The 18,844-nt window shown below is 33.5% G+C and overlaps 6 protein-coding genes across 6 annotated transcripts; 3 read left to right on the forward strand and 3 right to left on the reverse strand.

Moving 5' to 3' along the window:
- Nucleotides 1–50: 50 nt before the first annotated feature.
- On the reverse strand, nt 51–968 carry PHYBLDRAFT_120213 (Homeodomain-like DNA binding domain-containing transcription factor; the record flags this gene model as incomplete). Its single annotated transcript, XM_018428731.1, has 1 exon — nt 51–968. A coding segment is annotated over one exon (918 nt), but the record flags the coding sequence as incomplete, so codon positions are not given.
- Nucleotides 969–2,600: 1,632 nt separating this feature from the next.
- On the reverse strand, nt 2,601–5,534 carry PHYBLDRAFT_176373 (hypothetical protein; the record flags this gene model as incomplete). The annotated part of the gene is made up of 5 exons (XM_018437750.1): nt 2,601–3,543; nt 3,603–4,109; nt 4,731–5,092; nt 5,151–5,262; nt 5,332–5,534. 5 exons carry the CDS (start codon nt 5,532–5,534, stop codon nt 2,601–2,603), a joined length of 2,127 nt encoding a protein of 708 aa, XP_018283220.1.
- Nucleotides 5,535–5,870: 336 nt separating this feature from the next.
- On the forward strand, nt 5,871–6,627 carry PHYBLDRAFT_176374 (hypothetical protein; the record flags this gene model as incomplete). Its single annotated transcript, XM_018437751.1, has 3 exons — nt 5,871–6,107; nt 6,160–6,517; nt 6,611–6,627. The coding sequence occupies 3 exons, from the start codon at nt 5,871–5,873 to the stop codon at nt 6,625–6,627; spliced, it is 612 nt and encodes a 203-aa protein (XP_018283221.1).
- Nucleotides 6,628–9,164: 2,537 nt separating this feature from the next.
- On the reverse strand, nt 9,165–12,715 carry PHYBLDRAFT_63568 (hypothetical protein; the record flags this gene model as incomplete). Its single annotated transcript, XM_018441140.1, has 12 exons — nt 9,165–9,495; nt 9,560–9,911; nt 9,989–10,179; nt 10,244–10,412; nt 10,494–10,734; nt 10,785–10,940; nt 10,996–11,058; nt 11,190–11,600; nt 11,695–11,834; nt 11,972–12,087; nt 12,291–12,351; nt 12,622–12,715. The coding sequence occupies 12 exons, from the start codon at nt 12,713–12,715 to the stop codon at nt 9,165–9,167; spliced, it is 2,325 nt and encodes a 774-aa protein (XP_018283222.1).
- Nucleotides 12,716–13,181: 466 nt separating this feature from the next.
- PHYBLDRAFT_176376 (hypothetical protein) lies at nt 13,182–14,338 on the forward strand (the record flags this gene model as incomplete). The annotated part of the gene is made up of 2 exons (XM_018437752.1): nt 13,182–13,275; nt 13,935–14,338. 2 exons carry the CDS (start codon nt 13,182–13,184, stop codon nt 14,336–14,338), a joined length of 498 nt encoding a protein of 165 aa, XP_018283223.1.
- A 3,834-nt stretch (nt 14,339–18,172) lies between these two features.
- PHYBLDRAFT_189619 (hypothetical protein) lies at nt 18,173–18,844 on the forward strand (the record flags this gene model as incomplete). The annotated part of the gene is made up of 1 exon (XM_018439687.1): nt 18,173–18,844. A coding segment is annotated over exon 1 (609 nt), but the record flags the coding sequence as incomplete, so codon positions are not given.

Here is an 18,844-nt window from a genome sequence, read left to right on the forward strand (position 1 = left end):
AAATTATATTTAGAATATTAAGAAAGTGGAATTGAAAGATTATACTACTATTATGACCAATAAATTATTTTACTACTACCTTCACTATCTTCGTCTTCAATAAAGCGAAAGATTGTTGCATTCCAGCAGTTCTCAATAGTCTTTGCCGAGACAGATTCCCAAGCCTCTCTTATCCATTTCATGGCCCACAATTGATCAATTTCAAAGATTTTATCAATTGGCCCGATTTTATCTTGATTGCCATTTTGAATCATGCCAATATACTGATATGCCTTGGCATACTGTTTACGCTTGAAATAAGCCTTAAAAGCCCGAATGATACCACCATCCAATGGCTGAAGGTGGGAAGTGGTGTTTGGTGGCAAAAAAAGAAGCTCGACGTTTGTAGGTGTATAATCAACTATATGACCAGAGAAATTGTCGAGAATCAAAAGAACTTTGCGCTTTTGAGCTTTCATGGCATGATCAAAGCGACGGAGGAAAACATGAAAGATCGATCTTGTCATCCAAGCATTGCTATTGTAATGATACATGGAGAATCCATGATCACTTGCTTCTTGCTTCTTGTTGTTCTTGTTGAAGCAGTTTGGTCTTCTTGCATGCCCAATCATCAGTACATCGGACCACTTGTCCGTTCCGTCCGCATTACACAAGAGACCTACAGTCAGGCGCTTCTTGTTATCTTTCCAACCAGAAAATTTCTGGTGAGAAATTGTTGTTCTTGGTGGGGCAGCATAAAAGAGTGCTGTTTCATCAAAGTTATATATGTCACGAGCACTATATCCCTCTATCTTCTCTTTGATGGCAGCCTTGTCAATCTGAAGCGATTCTATATCAGTAGAACCAGCCTCACCATGAATTCGATTCATTTTAATGCAATGACGCTTTCCAAACTTCTCCATCCAGCCTTGAGAAGCATTAAAATCTTTAACGCCTATTCTTTCAGCAAAAATAGTAGCTTTAGTCTTAATCAATTCCCAAGTGATGGGAATCTGATTATTTTCAGCAATGTTGATCCAAAGAATCACTGCTTCTTCAATTTGCTATAGTTGTGTGACAATATAATAAGGTTAATTTTATTTTTTATATGGAGCAAAAATGCATAATGTTGAGATATATTACATACAGGCCATTTTCCCTTTCTAACGCGCTTTCTGTTTTTTACGTCGGCTTGCATTATCAAGCCCTGGTCTCCTCTCTTCAAAATCTTCGAGATTGTAGAAGCATCAGGAGCTTTTTGAAGGCCAAAGGTTTCCTTTGCCCATTCAGCCAATTGGGGGTTACTCATAGATGGCTTTTTCTTTTTAATATCACAAATCTCAAGGTGATTTGCAATATTAAGTGAAACGTTTTTTTTGCTCATTTTTATTGTTTAGTTCTGGATTTGATAGATTTCATTAAAGTATCAAAAAAAATTGAAAATGATATTAGATAAGCATTATATAATAAGCTAAAAGCATACCAAAAAGCTGTTATTATTTGATTGAATAAGAATTTGAAACAATAATTGGTTACGAGACAGGGGGGTAGAAAACAGTAATGCAGCCAGGGGTTATATTTAACTAGAATGAATTTAAACAGAGGATTGAAGCATATCGAATCATTACTTGATATATTTTTTTTCTATTAAAGAATAATGTAAACTCCGCCCATAGTTGGCGGAAAATATATAATCCGAACTCGTTAATTTCACTCTTCGATAATTTCAAGACACCTGGCCTTCCCTAGGCCTTGAAATTATCGAGGGACCACTGTATAACTAAGCCAACTATGATCTTCACTCTAATTATCATGTCAATATTTAGGTAAACTGATCATAATATGTTTCTATCTATCCAATATCAAGATAATTTCAATGACTTTTATTAGTAAATGATATTTAAACAATTCATTTTTTTTCTTTCATAGTAAGTTTTCGTATATCTAGCTTTTAAAATATTTAAAGCATTGTTCTATTCTATATGCTATTGCTATATAATAGCTGCTATTGCAGAGATTCTATTATAGTAGAATAGCTACTATTATATAGGATGCGTAATTATAGAATTATTATTTTTTGAAATCAATAAAATAATTTTTAAAATACTTTTTTCTTTAATTTAACTCCTATCATCTGACCTCTCATATTTTCTGCTTTTGATAAATTACTTTTTGAAAAGGTTCTGCATTTTCTTGTTCCGTATAAAAAAAATTAGCGCAATCAACTTTATTTTAAAAAAATGGCAACTGGTCTTTAAAAAAATCAGTAGATGTATAATATATAACTACACACTACGGGAAAAAATGGCGGTTTTTTGCTTTTGTGACTATGTTTTCGGCCTATAATAATTAAAAAATCACTAAAAATCCAATTTGAAACTAGAAAATCTCTGTTTTTTGAAAAGGTTGACAAAAAGCAAATTGACCACCTAAAATTAAATCTCCTGATAGACAAAAGTAAGCTTTAACTACAGACTTTACATTTTTAGTAAATGTAGATTGCATTTGATGACTATTAAAAGTCAGAAGAAAAAGAGAAGAAAATATCTAAACTTTCTGCTGAGAAAATAAAATATGTTAAGACAATTTGAAAAAAAAAATGTATTACAAAAAAAAACAAATTATAGGTCTGCAAGAGAACCAAGTAACAATTTTGGGCCGCAGTTAAGCTCTGGCCACACTATGTATGTTGTTGTTGTTGTTGTTGTATTTATAGTCGCGTCCGACTTCACCAAACCAACCAATTCTTTGACATCTGCCAGGTGAACTACCTTTGGCTTCATTTGCCCATTGTTAACAACTGGTATACCATTTACCAAACGGACTGCCGCAATCTCTACAAGAGCAAGCGGCCACCTCTTCTTGTTGAGCTTGTGCTCAAAGAAGACAACAACTTTTCCGAAGAAATCCTTGTAAACTGGGGAGTATGCAGAATTTATGTTGCAGTTTTCATCAACCTGAATCTGTAATCTGATGTTATGTGCCTCCCTTACACAATTTTGGTCGAGTGCAGAGTCAATCACACAACCATTGACAAATGCCTTGCGGCTAGTTTGTATAGCTGCTTCAATCATACTACACTCTTCCCCCTTTGATTCGTAGAAGTCTTCAAGAAGTTTCGAAAGACAAGAAATGCCTTCAAAACTATCTCGGATCGTTCTATTCCTCAAAGGCCCCCAGAACTCAATATCAGACCCAGCACCAACACGCTCACCCTCATCTGTCAACGGCCAACCAGCAGTGGAATCTTCATATTGTAAGTGTCGTGCTGTTCTTGCTTCTGTAATCATGACAGTGGCTCCGGCCTCTGCTTGTCGTATTTGTGCTAAGCCAAGCATGATATTGCCAGTGTTAACATTTATAGCAGAATTACTCTTGATAGCCCTTGAGTATTCACCGATTGCCCGTTCCACGGATCTGGCGCTATATGCACGAGGTGGGCCGTATGCGTCAATCATGAGAGGATAGTGCTGAAGAAGATGCTGGTTTATAGTGAAAATATTGATTTTGATTTTTCCACTTGTAAGCAGCGATTCCAGGTACATGTTCCATATTTCAAGTTTACTGAAGAAAAATAGTTAGAATAAATAATAGAATAACACATAGCTTTTACTAAAATATACCTTTTGATAGAGGTTTGTTCCTCTGCTGATAACTTCCAGCTCATGAGTAGGTTACATGCTTGAACCAAGCCAAGTAACGCGTTCCGGGCAGTTGCATCTCCAATACGCTCTGCCACCAGCGTAGGGACGACGAACAGAAGAAAGTCTGCCCAATCGATGGCCTTGAACGACCCGGGGTTCTTGTATACATCCCTCCAATCGCCATGGAAGGATGTAGGGATGGTATTTCTTGTTTTGTACATTGCTGTACCGATCTCCTTCTGAACACCGGAAGAAAGAACAAAACAATGGTCTGTTCCGTAGGTACCAGAAACCAAACCCCAGATCTGCTTGCTTATTCCATGGCAAAGTTCATGCATCTCATCGAGGGCAAAAAACAATGGTCCAGAGAATACCTTCAATGTTGCCAGGGGGGATTGTCCGTTTAACCCTTTGCGGCTGGATGCACTGGCCTGGGAAAAATTCTGGAAACTTTCCAGCGTACGGATATTGGTGCTGGGCAAAGTTCTGAAGTATTGTCTGTGCTTAAGACATTGGCCGACAACATGACAGATATGGCAACTGTCTTTGCTCATATGTCCAGAATGACATGCCAACTTTGCTAAGGCGGGAATGTCACCAGTGACCATTAAGACATGTACCTTGGCACGAATGGTCTCGTTTGGTGTCTTGACGACCATCCCTTCGCTCTCCAACACCAGGAGCTCTTTCATCGTTGGTTCCATGAACGACCAGAAATTGGCAGGTGCACCTGGACCTGGGATCATTGCGATCTGGAGCATTCTGCTTCTCTCATACCGGACCATGGGATTCAGGTTAAGAATGGTGGCATGGAGGATCGTTACAGAACCAGGAACATTGTGTGGCGTGAATCCATCAACAGACAACGAAATTGCAATGTCATCTTTTCCAGAAAACAGATGTTTTACTTGCTGGTAAACCTGGCCGTCAAACACATCGGTTTTACTTCCATCCGAGCTTGGCTCATGATTATGGCGGTAGTGCATATCTGCTCTTGTATTCTCGTTGGCTAACACAAGAGCCAGTTGTCTCGCCAATGGAAGCTGTATCATCGTGGCAGCAGCAACCAGATCACCACCCTCGGTTTCTCCGCGTCTTGTTTTGTACCGGCTTTGTCCACAGTTGGAGCACTCAGTCTGGGATGGACTGGTAAAGAGCATACATCCCCTCTGACAGATATCATGGACTGTCTCTTCAACACCCGAGAAACGCTTCAAAAGCTTTTTGCCAAGATGGGGGGTACATGCTCTGTATGTAATACAAGTTGACGTTTCCAAAATGCTGTTGAAATGCTTGACTATCATTTCATAGGCATTGCGGGAGATACCAAAATCCTTAATGATCTTGAGAAACTCAAGGTTCTTTGCATCGTCTTTGTCAGGGGTAGGTGCAGGCTGACTGAAGTCAAAAACCAAAGGAGATATTTCGTTTTCAATGATATCCATGTAGTTGCCAAGTTCCGCATCATACTTTAACAAGATAAATAATAATTAGCATTATATAATAAGACATATATATATATCTTACCATAGACTCATCATTGTCATCATTACTGAAGATATTCATAATTGGATCATCGTTATCTTTGCTGTTGAGTGTATCCATGATCTGATCTTCGATTGCATCAGCACGTTCTCTGCTTGTTTATGAAGGTAACAATATAATTAATTACACTTTCTAATAGTATGTATGTGATTTGTAGTCTTACTCGATAGTGTCGTTCGAGACAGTGTTCAAAACAGCACTGACTTGTCCAGGAACAGGCGTGGTCTGTGAAGTCTGGATATCATTATGTCTTCTATGACAGTTCTTAAAGCATTGAGCTCTACAACTCTTGGCTTTTTTTAAATTGGTGTGGCGCTCTTTGCATTGATTGCATTGGTAACTATCAAGGATTGAATTTGAAGACATTTTTTAGGCTGGAAATAAACACTTAAGAATAAAGGTATGAATATTGATAATTCCTTTTAAATAATATGCCTTTATACTTAATAGCGTTGAGATTTGTATAGACTTAATGACTACAAGTAGGCAATGACATAGATGATACAAATATAAACTCAGGAACAGAAGCTAAAACATTGCGTAATAGCTGTTATTAGAACTACAGTAGCCCAATAATAATATTGGTTGGACCAATAGATTAAACTCATTTATATGAAACTAATAATAGACAATAGAAAATTTTTTTGGCCTTTATCTTTCTTTCACAACAATCCTTTTTCTCAGGTAAACCAAACTCTCAACATGAATAACACAGATAACAATTCCATCTCTTTGCTACACGCCATGTACAATGAGATACTATCTTTGAAGGCAGGCCAAGAAAAGGCCAAACTTGAAATGAAGGCACAGATCGAAGAGTTGAAGCTCGAAATGAAGACGAGCATCGAAGATTTGAATTTGGAGATTACTGCTCTCCAGAGCCAACTGGAGAATAGAAACATTTCCAACCAACACACTTCGCCTTCTGTCTCTGCCATTGTAAGACAAAAAATAAAACGAGTTGAATATATATTAATATGTCATTTAATAGTCTAGTGCTAATACCATCCGCAAACCGGTGAGCATATTCCGTGAAATAACTTTAAAGCATATCTTCAAGATGATAAGTGAAGACCTTGGCATTGAAGTAACAAGTAACGAAAAGGCCACACTCAATATGTGTACAAAGCTTATATGTGATGATATGGCTGCCCATCCTTCAGTGATCACTCTTGGTCCTAATCCTAGCTGGGGGTCTATACCAGTAGCACTTAAGAAAGAAATGTGTGCCAGGCACGCAAATATAATGAAGGATTCTGGTATAGACTTCACTAGATGTCTCGGAAACTGGGCATCAACTGCAAGAGTTGCACATCTCTGGAGGGACCGCCATAAAAGATTACAGTCTTGTAAGTAATCCGGTGTAGTGGAATTGAATAGGATATTTTACTATGAAAACCTAGAATATTAAATAGTAAATAGCCAATAAAATGTATCTATAGATTTTTTTATGCTTTAACAGCCAATAAAATAAACAATATTATTTATTTTTCTGTCATAATAACCAGTAAAATGAGCAATATGATTTTTTTTCTGTCATAACAACCAATAAAAATGATTAATAAAAATGATCTTCTATTGTAATAACCAATAAAAATTTGTATTTATTAAAATGATCAAACACTTACATGTATATTATCCAATAAAAAACTGTTTTCATAAAAGTAACATTAAAAAAAAATTACTAGTGTCCAATAGAATTCCTTTCTAAGCTAAAATATTAAAGTAATAAATGACATTTAAGAGAGTACCCAATAAAAGTAATCGATTATATAATATACTTTATACAATAAAGAATGAAACGCTGTCCAATAGAAGAGCCAACAAAGGAGAATCAGAAAGCGGAGATCTGTAATATGTATTTAAACTCCAGGGGGGCAAAGTGGATATTTGGCAAAAAACCGCCACAAAGCCGCCTTGTCAAACCGCCATAAAGCAGCCATAAAACCCCACTTTTTTTTCCCGTAGTGACAGGAAAAGAAAAATATCAGAAAGAAGTATGTTATAAATAAAGGGAAAAACTATTATGTTAATAATTTTGGTAAAGTAGTGTTTGAAAGAAAGCATCACATTTAGTGCACAAGAATAAAATAAAAAGAAAAGGGAGAAAATAATTTTGGGAAAAATAAAGGAGAAAAGATTTTAATTTTCAGAAAATCAGTTTTTGAAAAAAGGCAATTTTGTGAAAATGAAAGAAAGAAATTAAAATTTTGAAGAAAAATTAAAAAGGGATTTACAAAAGAATATCTAAACTTGGTGGAATATGCTTTTTAAAATAAAGCTGACAAATATATTATATTACATGTCAAAACTGACGCATGTGGTACTTTGTTATGTATATGATATATACAAGTAAAGCAAGATATGGGTAATAATAAGAATTGAATTCCGTAATGAGATAGAATTATTTGAATTGGGAAACAATTTTAATAAAATATAAAATAAATAAGAGAAACTACTTCTAGAAGGGAAAAATAGAAGGAATTTCAGAAGGGAAAGAATATCTAGAACTAGCAAAAGAAAATGAATAATGCTAATGTAAAATAAACTAAGTTAAGGGAAGTATTCAGAGAATAAAAGATTAAAAATTAACTAAGAAAATTTCTAAGATAATTTTAGAATAAAAAATAAAGGGAAAACTTAGCAAAAACGAAAATCGTTAAATTTGAGGGAAAGAAAAATAATAGAAAAAAAATAGAAAATAGTCAATTTTCCACAAAGACTTGACAAAGAAAAACAGTAAATGGAAGAAAAATTTATAAGAGAAATTAGGGAAAGTAGACAGCGTCTTTAGAGAAAACTTTTGTATCAGAAAAATTCACCAATTGTGTATTGATTGATTTTTGAATGGTTATTTATACTACTTCTTGGATAACATTTATGGCGAAAATAGGTTGCACTGATATCTAGGAGATAATTGTGATAAAAGAAATATAGATAAAATAATTGTAATCAAGATTCGTCATGAAAGAAAAACAAATGAAGTTATAATATATAACTATAAAGAATGGAAAACATCAGGAAGAAGTATGTTATAAAGAAATAGAAAAATTATAGTTAACAATTTTAGTAAAGTATTATTGAGAGGAAAACGTCATATTTAGTGCATAAGAAAAGTAAGAAAAATAAAAGAGTGGGAAACTAATTTTGGGAAAGAAGAAAGGGAAGGGAAATTTGTTTTCAGAAAATTGGGAGAAGAATAAAAATAAAAATAATGAGAAGTCAAATTTTTAGAATAAGAAATAAAAATAATATAAATAAAATTAAAATTAAAATTAAAATTAAAAAATAAAATTATAATTGGGGGTTTGAGACTTTGTGACTGATTAAAAAGGTTGAAATCGATTGAAAAAGGGACTGATAGTCACTATGAATGAAATTGGTGCGGCCGCTACTAATAGTAGTGGATATGCCACTAATTTGTTTTAATTAACCAATCAAATTAACTCTAGATTTTGGTAAAAATATTAAAAAAAAGTGAAAAAGATAAAGTTGTATTTAAGAGCAAAAAAAACATAATAGAAACGTCTTTTTTTTTATATATATATCATATAGAGAGTATAATACCTTGATTTATTTATTTTTTATTTGAAATTCTAAAACTTTTTTTTTGTCTCATTGTCAAGATTGTTGTATTTTGCCAATACCACTAATCAATGTGGCAGACCAACTAACTTTCCCACTAATTTACCAAAAGTGTGAGATTTAAATTGATTTTTTTATCTTTTATTTTGTTTTAATTTTTACTTCGCATTTTTTTTTCTTTTCATTGCAAATGGACATCATCTTAAAAAATAATTTTAAGATGAAGAAGGTGAATCTCTATAGCTACTTTATACATCTACTTTGCATGACTTATTTTCTTTTAATTTTTCTTTAATTTAACTTGTTAAAATAAAAATATATTTGAACTATTGAAATAGAAACAAAGATTTTTTTTATTGTTTATGGGTATATTAAAGAAAGAAGAGATAAAAAATGGGTATAATGGGGTATTTACAGTTTGATATGGCTTAATTTTCCAGCAGTACTTTTTATATATTCATTAAATATATAATATGAAGCAACTACTTTATATTTGTTTGAGTCCATAGCGGTTTGGACTAAGCCGACTTGATTTTGGATATCATTTAGACTAATTACTACTAATCTTTGGTATATTGAAGTTGCATCTAGAGTTACAACTGGAATGGAATTGTCATAGTCGGTGGCTGAGTGATCATTCATAACACTTAGCAACATGAGAAACTGCCTGCAGTTTTCATCATGAGGTGAGATGTTATGTGAGAAATAAAAAACAACAGACCCAATAAACCAGTGAGTTTTGCTAAGATTTAAATAGAGTAATTAGAAACTTCATTCTATAGGATATTTCTTTATGAAAAACTTACTTTTGGTATATGGCATGAAATTTTATATAATGATTGCCTTGACGGAATTCTGATCTCTTTCTTCTGTACATTTCTGAACTATATACATGGCTACCAATTAAGGCGCGCGCTGCTATCTGGATTGTGTTCATGGTATATTGTGGATCGGTTTGCTGTGAATTAGATTGGGTATAAAAGGTTTGTAATTCCTTGGTAAATGTGGGTATGTTGGTAAATTCTTGTATATAGGGTATAGTTTCGAACAGACTCCAGAGTTGATGATCATAATTGTAGGGAGAGAGAGATGAAAGTTCCAGGAAGTTGTCCAGAGATGTCCTTGTGGATATAACTAGATTCACTAATTCATCGAAATCTACCGAGCAGTTCAGATAGCCATGGATTGCTAGTCGCTCCACCAAGTTGCCCACATTTTTTCACTGAAAACCTTACTTTTGATTAACTTAGAATATCTGCCAATTGTTTGTTCCATGGATCTGGTACTGTATACCCTTAAATTACCCATCTTTTTTGTAATAAGACTAATATGAGTAATATAATGGTTTACGGGAGAGAAGACTCTGACTGATAGATTTTTTTTTGTAATCTCAGAATCCAAAAACTGATGCCAAATATTAAGATTGCTATTAAAAAAGAAAGTAAGCATTATTTTCAAATAATAAAGTTTCAAAGCTCATTTCAACTTACTTTTCCATTTCCACTATCATATTCTCATTTAAATTCCACTGCAAGCATATAGAGCAATCTTTTACCAGAGCCAGGAGTGCCTTTCGAGTTGTTTGTCTTGTAAAAAGAGGAACCAGCAGAGTGGGGACAACATACAAAAGGAAATCAATGTAATTGATTGCCCTTATGCCTTCCCTCTTGTCAATAATATTATCTCAACTGCCTTGGAAGGATACAGATATGTTGGATCTAGAATACTGGATTTGTCTACCTGCCAGCTTAACATCACTTTCCTTCAGAGAGAAGGTATATCTCTCTTTCAGGAAATGACTTTCGTCTTCACTCTTTGGCCAGTAAGCTTTCAATGACTCAGTGTTGGAAAGTACAACTAGTTTGTAAATAAGTTTGCCTATTCCATGGCCAATTAAATGCATCTCATCAAGTCTATAGAAGTAAGATCCACTAAAGGTGGGCAATCGGGCAAAAATGTTTGCCTCTTTAATACCAGTAGCCTATAAAATTTATATTAATATATAATTTTTTTTTGTTATAGTATACTTACTTTTTTACCTTTAACAAAGTCGTTCTTTGTTCTCAAAGTGGCACAATGGTTCTGGTAGTATTTCTCTTTACTGTGGGGAGGGCTGACACCTTCTACCTCACATATCCAGCAACCTTTGTTGGACATGTGACCTGTGTGGTGACAAAATTGGGTAACCTATTTTTGCTCAAAATGGTGAGTTGCTTTTCTCCTTAGTTTTTCTTTAACTCACTTGAGGAATGTCACCAGAGGTCATAACCATGTGAACTTTGGCTTTAATCTGCTTGCCATTGAACTTTTTGATGATCAACCCATGTATAAAAAATCTTTTTATGTTTTGCATTAATTATTACCTAATTTTAGGGTTATAGTTTAACATCATTACATGCACAATAGTCAATTGCCGTTTCGATTTTTTTGGTTTACAAAACCATCAAGAAACAGAGCAATTGCTATGTCATCAGGGGAATCAAAGAGCTGCTGCTCTTTTAGAGTCTTGTACTCTTCACTATCAAAGTAATCAGACATATCATTTGAAATGGATTGTCTGTTGGCCCTGTATTGCAACTTTAATCTTGTCTTGTTGTTACCAAGAAGTCTCGCAAGTTGGTCACCAAGTGACATCATTTTCATGGTATTTACTGGTACCAAAGAAGAATCACCATCGATCTCCTTGTATCTGTGAGCCTTGCAAATGGAGCATTCTTCTTCATTCTTGGTGATATCAAAAAGCGAGCAAACATTCTCACAAATGTCATACTCATAAGACTTCAAGTCAGTCTTGCTTTTGATGAGTGTGTTGACAGGCCCGGCATGCAAGATTTTTTGGGTTGTATTCTAATGTTTGAACATTTTAGTTAACTTTCTAGAATATCTAAAGACAATTCGAATTGAACATATCTTCTTTGAGCTTGTCATTATCACGAATGACCATGTTCATAAGATCTACAAGTAGACTATGCAGATCTGTAGAAACCTCAAAATCGATTACAAAATCGTTCAAGCAAATGCTGAATAGCTCGGATGTTGTGAAGATATTGTTGGTAAAGATGTTATCGTTGTAGACATGTTCTTAGTCACCAGCTTCAAAGTTGCAAGACGCTTTAAAGGTTCTTGACTGGAAAGGATCAAATGGAACTGTAACAGGCAATTAGGGCTATAAATATTTATGTTTGGAGAGTGTGTACTAAATTATTTCAAATACATACCATCCTCTAGATTTGTTTGTGCTGAAGCAGATTGCATAATTGGTTCCTGTAAGTTTTCTTTAGCAACAGGAGCATTGACTTGTTTGTGAATACGTTTGTGATTGCAAAGTTGCTTGCTAGTAGGGTAAGTCAGTAGAACTTCTAATTCTTTTGTTTAAATAAGACATTGGTAAGATTGAAAAAAGAGTAGTATATGAAAGTTAAAATAAAAAAAGAGGTATTTTAATCTTGAATGAGATCGTGAGCTCCCTTTTTTATATTTTTTGAGTTCATAAGCGCGGTTTATTGATGTTGTAAATGAGTATCGATTACTGCTTACTTTGAAAGTAAGACTGAAGGATAATATAATAGCCTCAGATATTTCACTTTGCTGGATATGTCTTTAAGATATTATTATATATGTAGATCATCATATCCATAATTGATTATTAGTTATCATGTATTAATTATTATTATCACAATAACATAGAATATATAAGTACACATATATTATATCTATGGTATAATTATATTTCATTTACATATCTCATTTATTATATGAATACTTAATTCAGAGACTACAGCTACAACTGATAAACATTATGAAACATCACCCGAGTATCTGGCCAGGATACTAAAATATTATCAATAGCATAAATGGTCTTCTTTACCAGAATTTTTGGATTGATATGACTTGAGAAGTATCAGAACAATTGGTCTCTCTAGATTTTCCCGGAAGAGTAATACTTCTGCAAGATGACTCATTGTAATAAAGTTTATTTAGATACGTCCTAAAACATAAATCAGAAAACATATAAACTCTGTTATGCTCTACTTTTATTTTGAAATAAGCAATCTATATAAGTTCTTATTGATTATTTTGTCTATATTTTATTTGTTAAATTCTTGTTTTTGCTTCTTGTTTTGAAAGGAATATTCGATTTTCTATAGAAAGCAAAAAGAAACCAATCTTATAGCTTTAATCATAAAGTCTGTATAAATTAGATGTTGAGGTTTAACGTATTTTATATGTTTATCTGTTGTGGAGAGAAAATAACGCAAAATATAATATAGACAAAGGAATTTGTGAGAACTTGTGTAGGTTGTTTATTTCAAAAGAAAAGTAAAGAATGATAAAAATTCCATTGTTTTTCTACACGGAACTATCTACTGATATTTATATGTTTTTCTAATTTGTAATTCAGTGTGTGCTTAAGTAATCTTTATCACGATGAGTCATCTTCCAGGAGTATTGTTCTTCTGGAAAGATCCGGAAAGACCAATTGATATGATACTTCTCCAGTCAGATCAGTCCAAGAGTTTTGGTAAAGAAGAGCATTTATGCTATTAGTAATATTTTAGTATTCTGACTCAGATACTCGGGTAATGTTTCATAATATTAAATAGTTGTAGTTGTAGTCTCTCAATGAAGTATTTGTATAATAAAAGAAATATGTAGATGAAATATAATGATGTCATATATATAATGTATATGTATTTGTATATCCCATGTCATGGTGATAATAATAAATAATCAATTATGTGTATGATGATCTGTGTATTAGATAATATCATAAAGGGAGATCTGTTTGACTGGAATAGCTGAGGATATTATTTTATCCTTCAGTCTTACTCTCAGATTCAGCAGTAATCAATACTCATTCACAACATTATCCATCCCAACATATATTAGCTGTCTTTGTTTTCATTATTTTTTATTTCTTCCTTTCTCTTTTATAATCTTTAAACCATCTACTTAATATGAATAGCCAATTGGACATTAATATGTTAAACACAATTAGAATTGTTATTTGTGAGGAATTGGCTGATATCCGCATTTCAGTTGCTAGAATTGATGAAAACGTTGCTAATCAACAACAGTAAATAAGACAGACTTTTAATGCAGATGGAACTAGTAACGTCTATAGAGATAAGAATAATGGGTTTAGCAACTGTTTTGAATATTCATAAATTTTATTCAAAGATGTCGTCGAACAATCTGAAATCGAAAGACGAATGGCATACCTAGTAAGCCATCCTGATGACAGGGACGTAAGACATATACCTGCAACAATGAATGAGGCACGTATGGGGTTCATACCTCAAGGAACAAACAAGACCCCAAGTGCCACTGCAAGAATCAATGCATTAATTAACTACCTCTGGAAAAAACAAAAAGGGACAGATGTAAATATATCAGCACTAGAGCAAAAGCTTATTCGCTTGCAGTTTCATATGTATACCAGGCAATGTTGGTGTATAATGAAAGATGATGGTGTTGTGAAAGTAAACTGGGGAAAGTTGAATTCTCAGAAAAAGTTGTACTACTCTTTGCGACTTGAGGAGTTAATTTTCAATAACTACAACTTCCCACTTTACGAATGTTGAGATCAATGGGCTGCTTCTCTTCTTTTACAGAAAGTAATGAAGGCTGAACGTCAGACAGAAAAAAGAAGAAAGGTTTGTATATAATTTGCAAAGGTCAAGTATCTTTATTAATTTGATTTTAAATATCATAGGAGAGAGCAGCTGGGCCAGTTCAGGACAATATGTACAAACAGACTCATTTCAATATATAATGTAATGAAATTGCTAATTTCTCTGCTTCAAATAGTGCCAACAACAGTATCTCTGAAGAGGAGTCAATTGTAGTCATGACACCACCAAGGAGACCAACACGCAGCAGATATACTTAGAAAAGTAAAAAAAAGCACAGGCCACAAGTCACATGATCATATTTGTGTACAGCAATAAAAAATTTCACTCTATTTCTTCTTTTTTTTTGGTCCCCATCATCAGTAGCATTAGTTAGTTCTAAACACTGTATTTATTTTTCTTATGTTTTCCATCACCCACATTTCAGCCAAGCAAAAGCACACCAATAAAAGTTGAAATCTTGTAGAAATATTTTGAATTGTTCACTTTTGTAATAACTCATTCAATCTGAATCTAAAAAAAAAACAGAAATAAATTTAAACTAATGGAAGCAGACTCTAGATACAACTTTGCAATTAACAATAAGAAAGAAAGAGTTCAAGATGCATCATAACTGAAAAAGGTATTCTAAATATACATATGAATAGGACTTGGTCATTTATCTTTTTTTTTGAATAATTAAAAATAGTTATGAGCAATCTCTATTCTGATACAGCAATAACCAGCCTTTAATCTGATATGTAAACCCAGGTAAATATTCTTGTACAAAGGAAAAGAGCTGTTTTAAATGTACTAATAATTATATAGCTTTTCAATAGTATTTTTTTGAATTTTATGTACTTTATTTACAATATCAATCGAAAGGTAATTAACAGAATTGAACTTTTTTACATTATATGTATGCTAATATTATTATTATTTCGTTTAGTTTTGAGAATCCTCAAGTTGCTTTCCTGTGAACTATTGACTTTTTGGGGTGGTTTACTGTTTTTGATTGACTGAAGGTAAATATATTGAAAAGAGTTTCTTTTTAAAGCTACATATGTTAACTATTGTTATTATTACTCGATAGAAAAAACACTGATTTATAAGAAGCATGCGTTTATATTATGTTTGTTGAAGTTATGTAAGTTATTAGTGCTATTATATTTCTTTATTTTTTCTATTATTTCGTGGTATTGAGTATTAAACAATGTTATTGCATAGTTTAACCCGGCAATATTGCTCCATCCTATTCTGTAGAAAAATTGTTCTGAATGCTATCTCGTCTCACCTCATTGTCAAGGATATTGCATATATTCTAGCAACCTGTTTGCTGGACGCAAAACAAAATAGAAAAACCAAAAAAAAACACTGTATAAGTCTACCAATAGTTTCTTACAAAAAGTAAAAATAAGCAATGTCACCAATGTTGCTATTTTAAATAAAAAAAATCTACTGTCTAAAATTATTTTTTTAATAAAAAAAACTACATTACTGTTTCTTTTTTCATAAAAAAACCACACCATAATTTCCTTTTTTGTAAAAAAACTACACCACGGTATGGTGGATATCAACATTAAACTGGCAAATGCTATGCTGTTTTTTAGCACAAAACCACATTAATTTGTTACGTTTCCACTAAGTTTTATGGTAGGAAAGCCACTAAGATCTGTTGCAAAACCACTAACCAAATTTGGTGTGGCAAAACTACATTGATTGGTAACTAACATAGCTCATTTACCACTAATTTACCCTGCTTAAGCATAGTGTGGCTGGCCACCAAATCACTAAAAAATTAGTAGGACTGTCACACCAATTTCGTTCATAGTGAGTGCGGTTAATCAAAACCATGTTGCTCTGCTACAAAACAATGACGTGTGATGTGTTAGGTTTGTTGTAGATTGTAATGGATCACTTGGCAAATAAAATACAATGATAATAGAATAAAACAGAAGATTGATACAGCAAAAGGTGGCAAACAGCAATAGTTGACAGATAAGAAAAGAGAGAACAACCAATAGAATTGTTGTTAAAATCGAGAGAGAGAGAAAGGTATATGAAAAGAGAATGATGAAACAGAAAAGTAATAACCGACGAGGAGACTAAAACCAACAAACAACCTTCCTAAAACTAAGGGACTGATATATTATGTCACAAGATGGTATAGACTACAAAGAGAAGAGAACAAGAAAAAGATACTGAAACTAAATTCAATCATTTATTGAGTTGAGTTTGCTTCTCTTTTTATAGTTGACAAGATTTTAAGCTGATAATAGAAGTTCGGAAAAATAAAGATAGTAAAAATAGATTATGAATAATCGATATGGCAAGGATAAAATATATGAATAAAATTTGGTAAAAATATAATAATAAAGGTACTGATGTTGTGCGGAGATGTTGGCAAGATGAATTATGTGCATTATAGAAGAGGAATGTTACTAGCATGGGGAACAATGGTTTCGAATGAGTACAATGTAGACAAATATGTTAACAAGGGAAAAGGAAAAAGTATTATATGTAGAAGGAGCAGGGAACAGAAACGAGATTTTTTCTGTACACAGAAAAATTCTCCTCTTACCACTGAGGGCACAGCACCACATCAACAAACTGTTGATGTCAGCCTCTCATAACCAGGATGACACGTCATGACAAACCGCCGGACAGACCCACTGAGCAGACTGATCTTCTGGTACTGGACACCATGACATGGCCAAAAGCTGAGATTGTCCACAATACATGTGACGACTGACACGTGATGTGTTTGTTTGTTGTGGATTGTAACAGTATCACTTGGCAAATAAATGTAATGTGAATTACAAAATACAAGAAGAAGAATACAATAAGAATGGAAAAGAATGGGTAATTTGACAGGTAAGAATTGGTGACAGACAGGTAGAAAAATAGGGAGAAGATTAAAATGGAAATTGTGACAACAACAAAGTCTGAGAAAAACAGAAAAGAGAAAACAGAGAAACAAAATATATCAAAATTGACAGACAACACTCCAAAGAACAAGGACACTATGTATGAATGAAGAATAATGATAATAACGAGCAAAAATAAATAAGATCAAGGATAGAATGATGATTTTATTGATTGAAAAGGTTGTTCCTTTTATAAACAAAAATGTTTGGTTAAAATAATTTTTTGAGGAAAAGAAAAGAAAGTCAAGTGAAAATTTTTACTACATGTAACTGGTGTTGATAGTAGAAGTAGAATAGAAAATTATAGAGAGAGTAAAATAAAAGTATAGTAAAAATATAATAATTGAATAAAGATAAAGTAAAAATATAGTGAGGTAGAATAGAAGTAAAGTTGTTGTAAATGAGTATTGACTACTGCTGTAATTGAGAATAAGTCTGAAGGAAATAATATAAGGCCTCAGCTATTCCAGTCAAAGGTGTCTACCGATTACTTTATTATTTAACACACAGGTTTAGCATGCGTGATAGTGATTATATTTCATATGATGATATCACCATAATATGGGATACATCAGTGGATTATTATAAGCATAATTATAACTCATAAACACATTTACTTTTGATGTTAATACTTCATTGGGACTACACACATTTATATAATTAATCATACATTAATTATCCCAAGATCACGTTGCTCTGATTAAGGCTCAGATAGGATCGATTACCTGACCCCAGTCATATAATTTTCCCAATCCAAAACAATATAAATAGCAGTAGTAGTTCAGTGTAGGAACCTGGTCAAACTTTGATACAAAATCTTTCTCAATAAACAAAACCTACACAAGTTCTCACGAATCTTCGTTCCTAATTTCAAATCTTGAATTCTTCCTCTTAAAAACTTCTTCAACTTCAACCACCACAACATTTTTTTTCGTGAACTACCATGAACCCCTCTGCTGAGAACTATCCCGCCGCCATCATCCCTGCTCATGATGAGGATGCCATGTCCGTCATGACTGAGGAGGACCTCATCGCCAGTCTGAGTGACAACATCTCCTTTGCCAGCTCCACCCCTGGACAATTTGTTGCTCCCTCTCCCCTTCGTCCCTTGGTAGCGAATGCTGCTACAACAGTCTTGTCTTTGTCAGAGAAACTTAGACTAGAACTTCAACAGCATGTGGAGGCTGTCAGCGCTGCTCACGCTATGAACGATGAGCAAGCAGCTGAATTAGCCCTTAATAAGGTCAGACGCGTCAAAGAAATGATAGATATAGAAATAGCATGCAGTCAGTACCTTTCGCCTTCTGTGAAAGTTGTAGAGAAGAGCAGTCGCACTGGAGGGTTGACTCTTAATAGAAGAGATCTTCCTAAGTTCCAGTTGGCAGACGATGTGATTAGATCCTTCCCGAATGAAGAGGTCTTTCACTCAGTAGACCACTTCCTTCGCACCTTCCAAAAGGTTATTGAGTCGTCCCTTCAGGACATTGAACTAGTTTGGAAGAGATTTTTACCGCTCTGCTTGCCTCATAGTGACGATGGATGGGTAGAGATG

This window comes from Phycomyces blakesleeanus, assembly GCF_001638985.1.
Source record: "Phycomyces blakesleeanus NRRL 1555(-) unplaced genomic scaffold PHYBLscaffold_50, whole genome shotgun sequence".
Taxonomy (NCBI): Eukaryota; Fungi; Mucoromycota; class Mucoromycetes; order Mucorales; family Phycomycetaceae; genus Phycomyces; species Phycomyces blakesleeanus.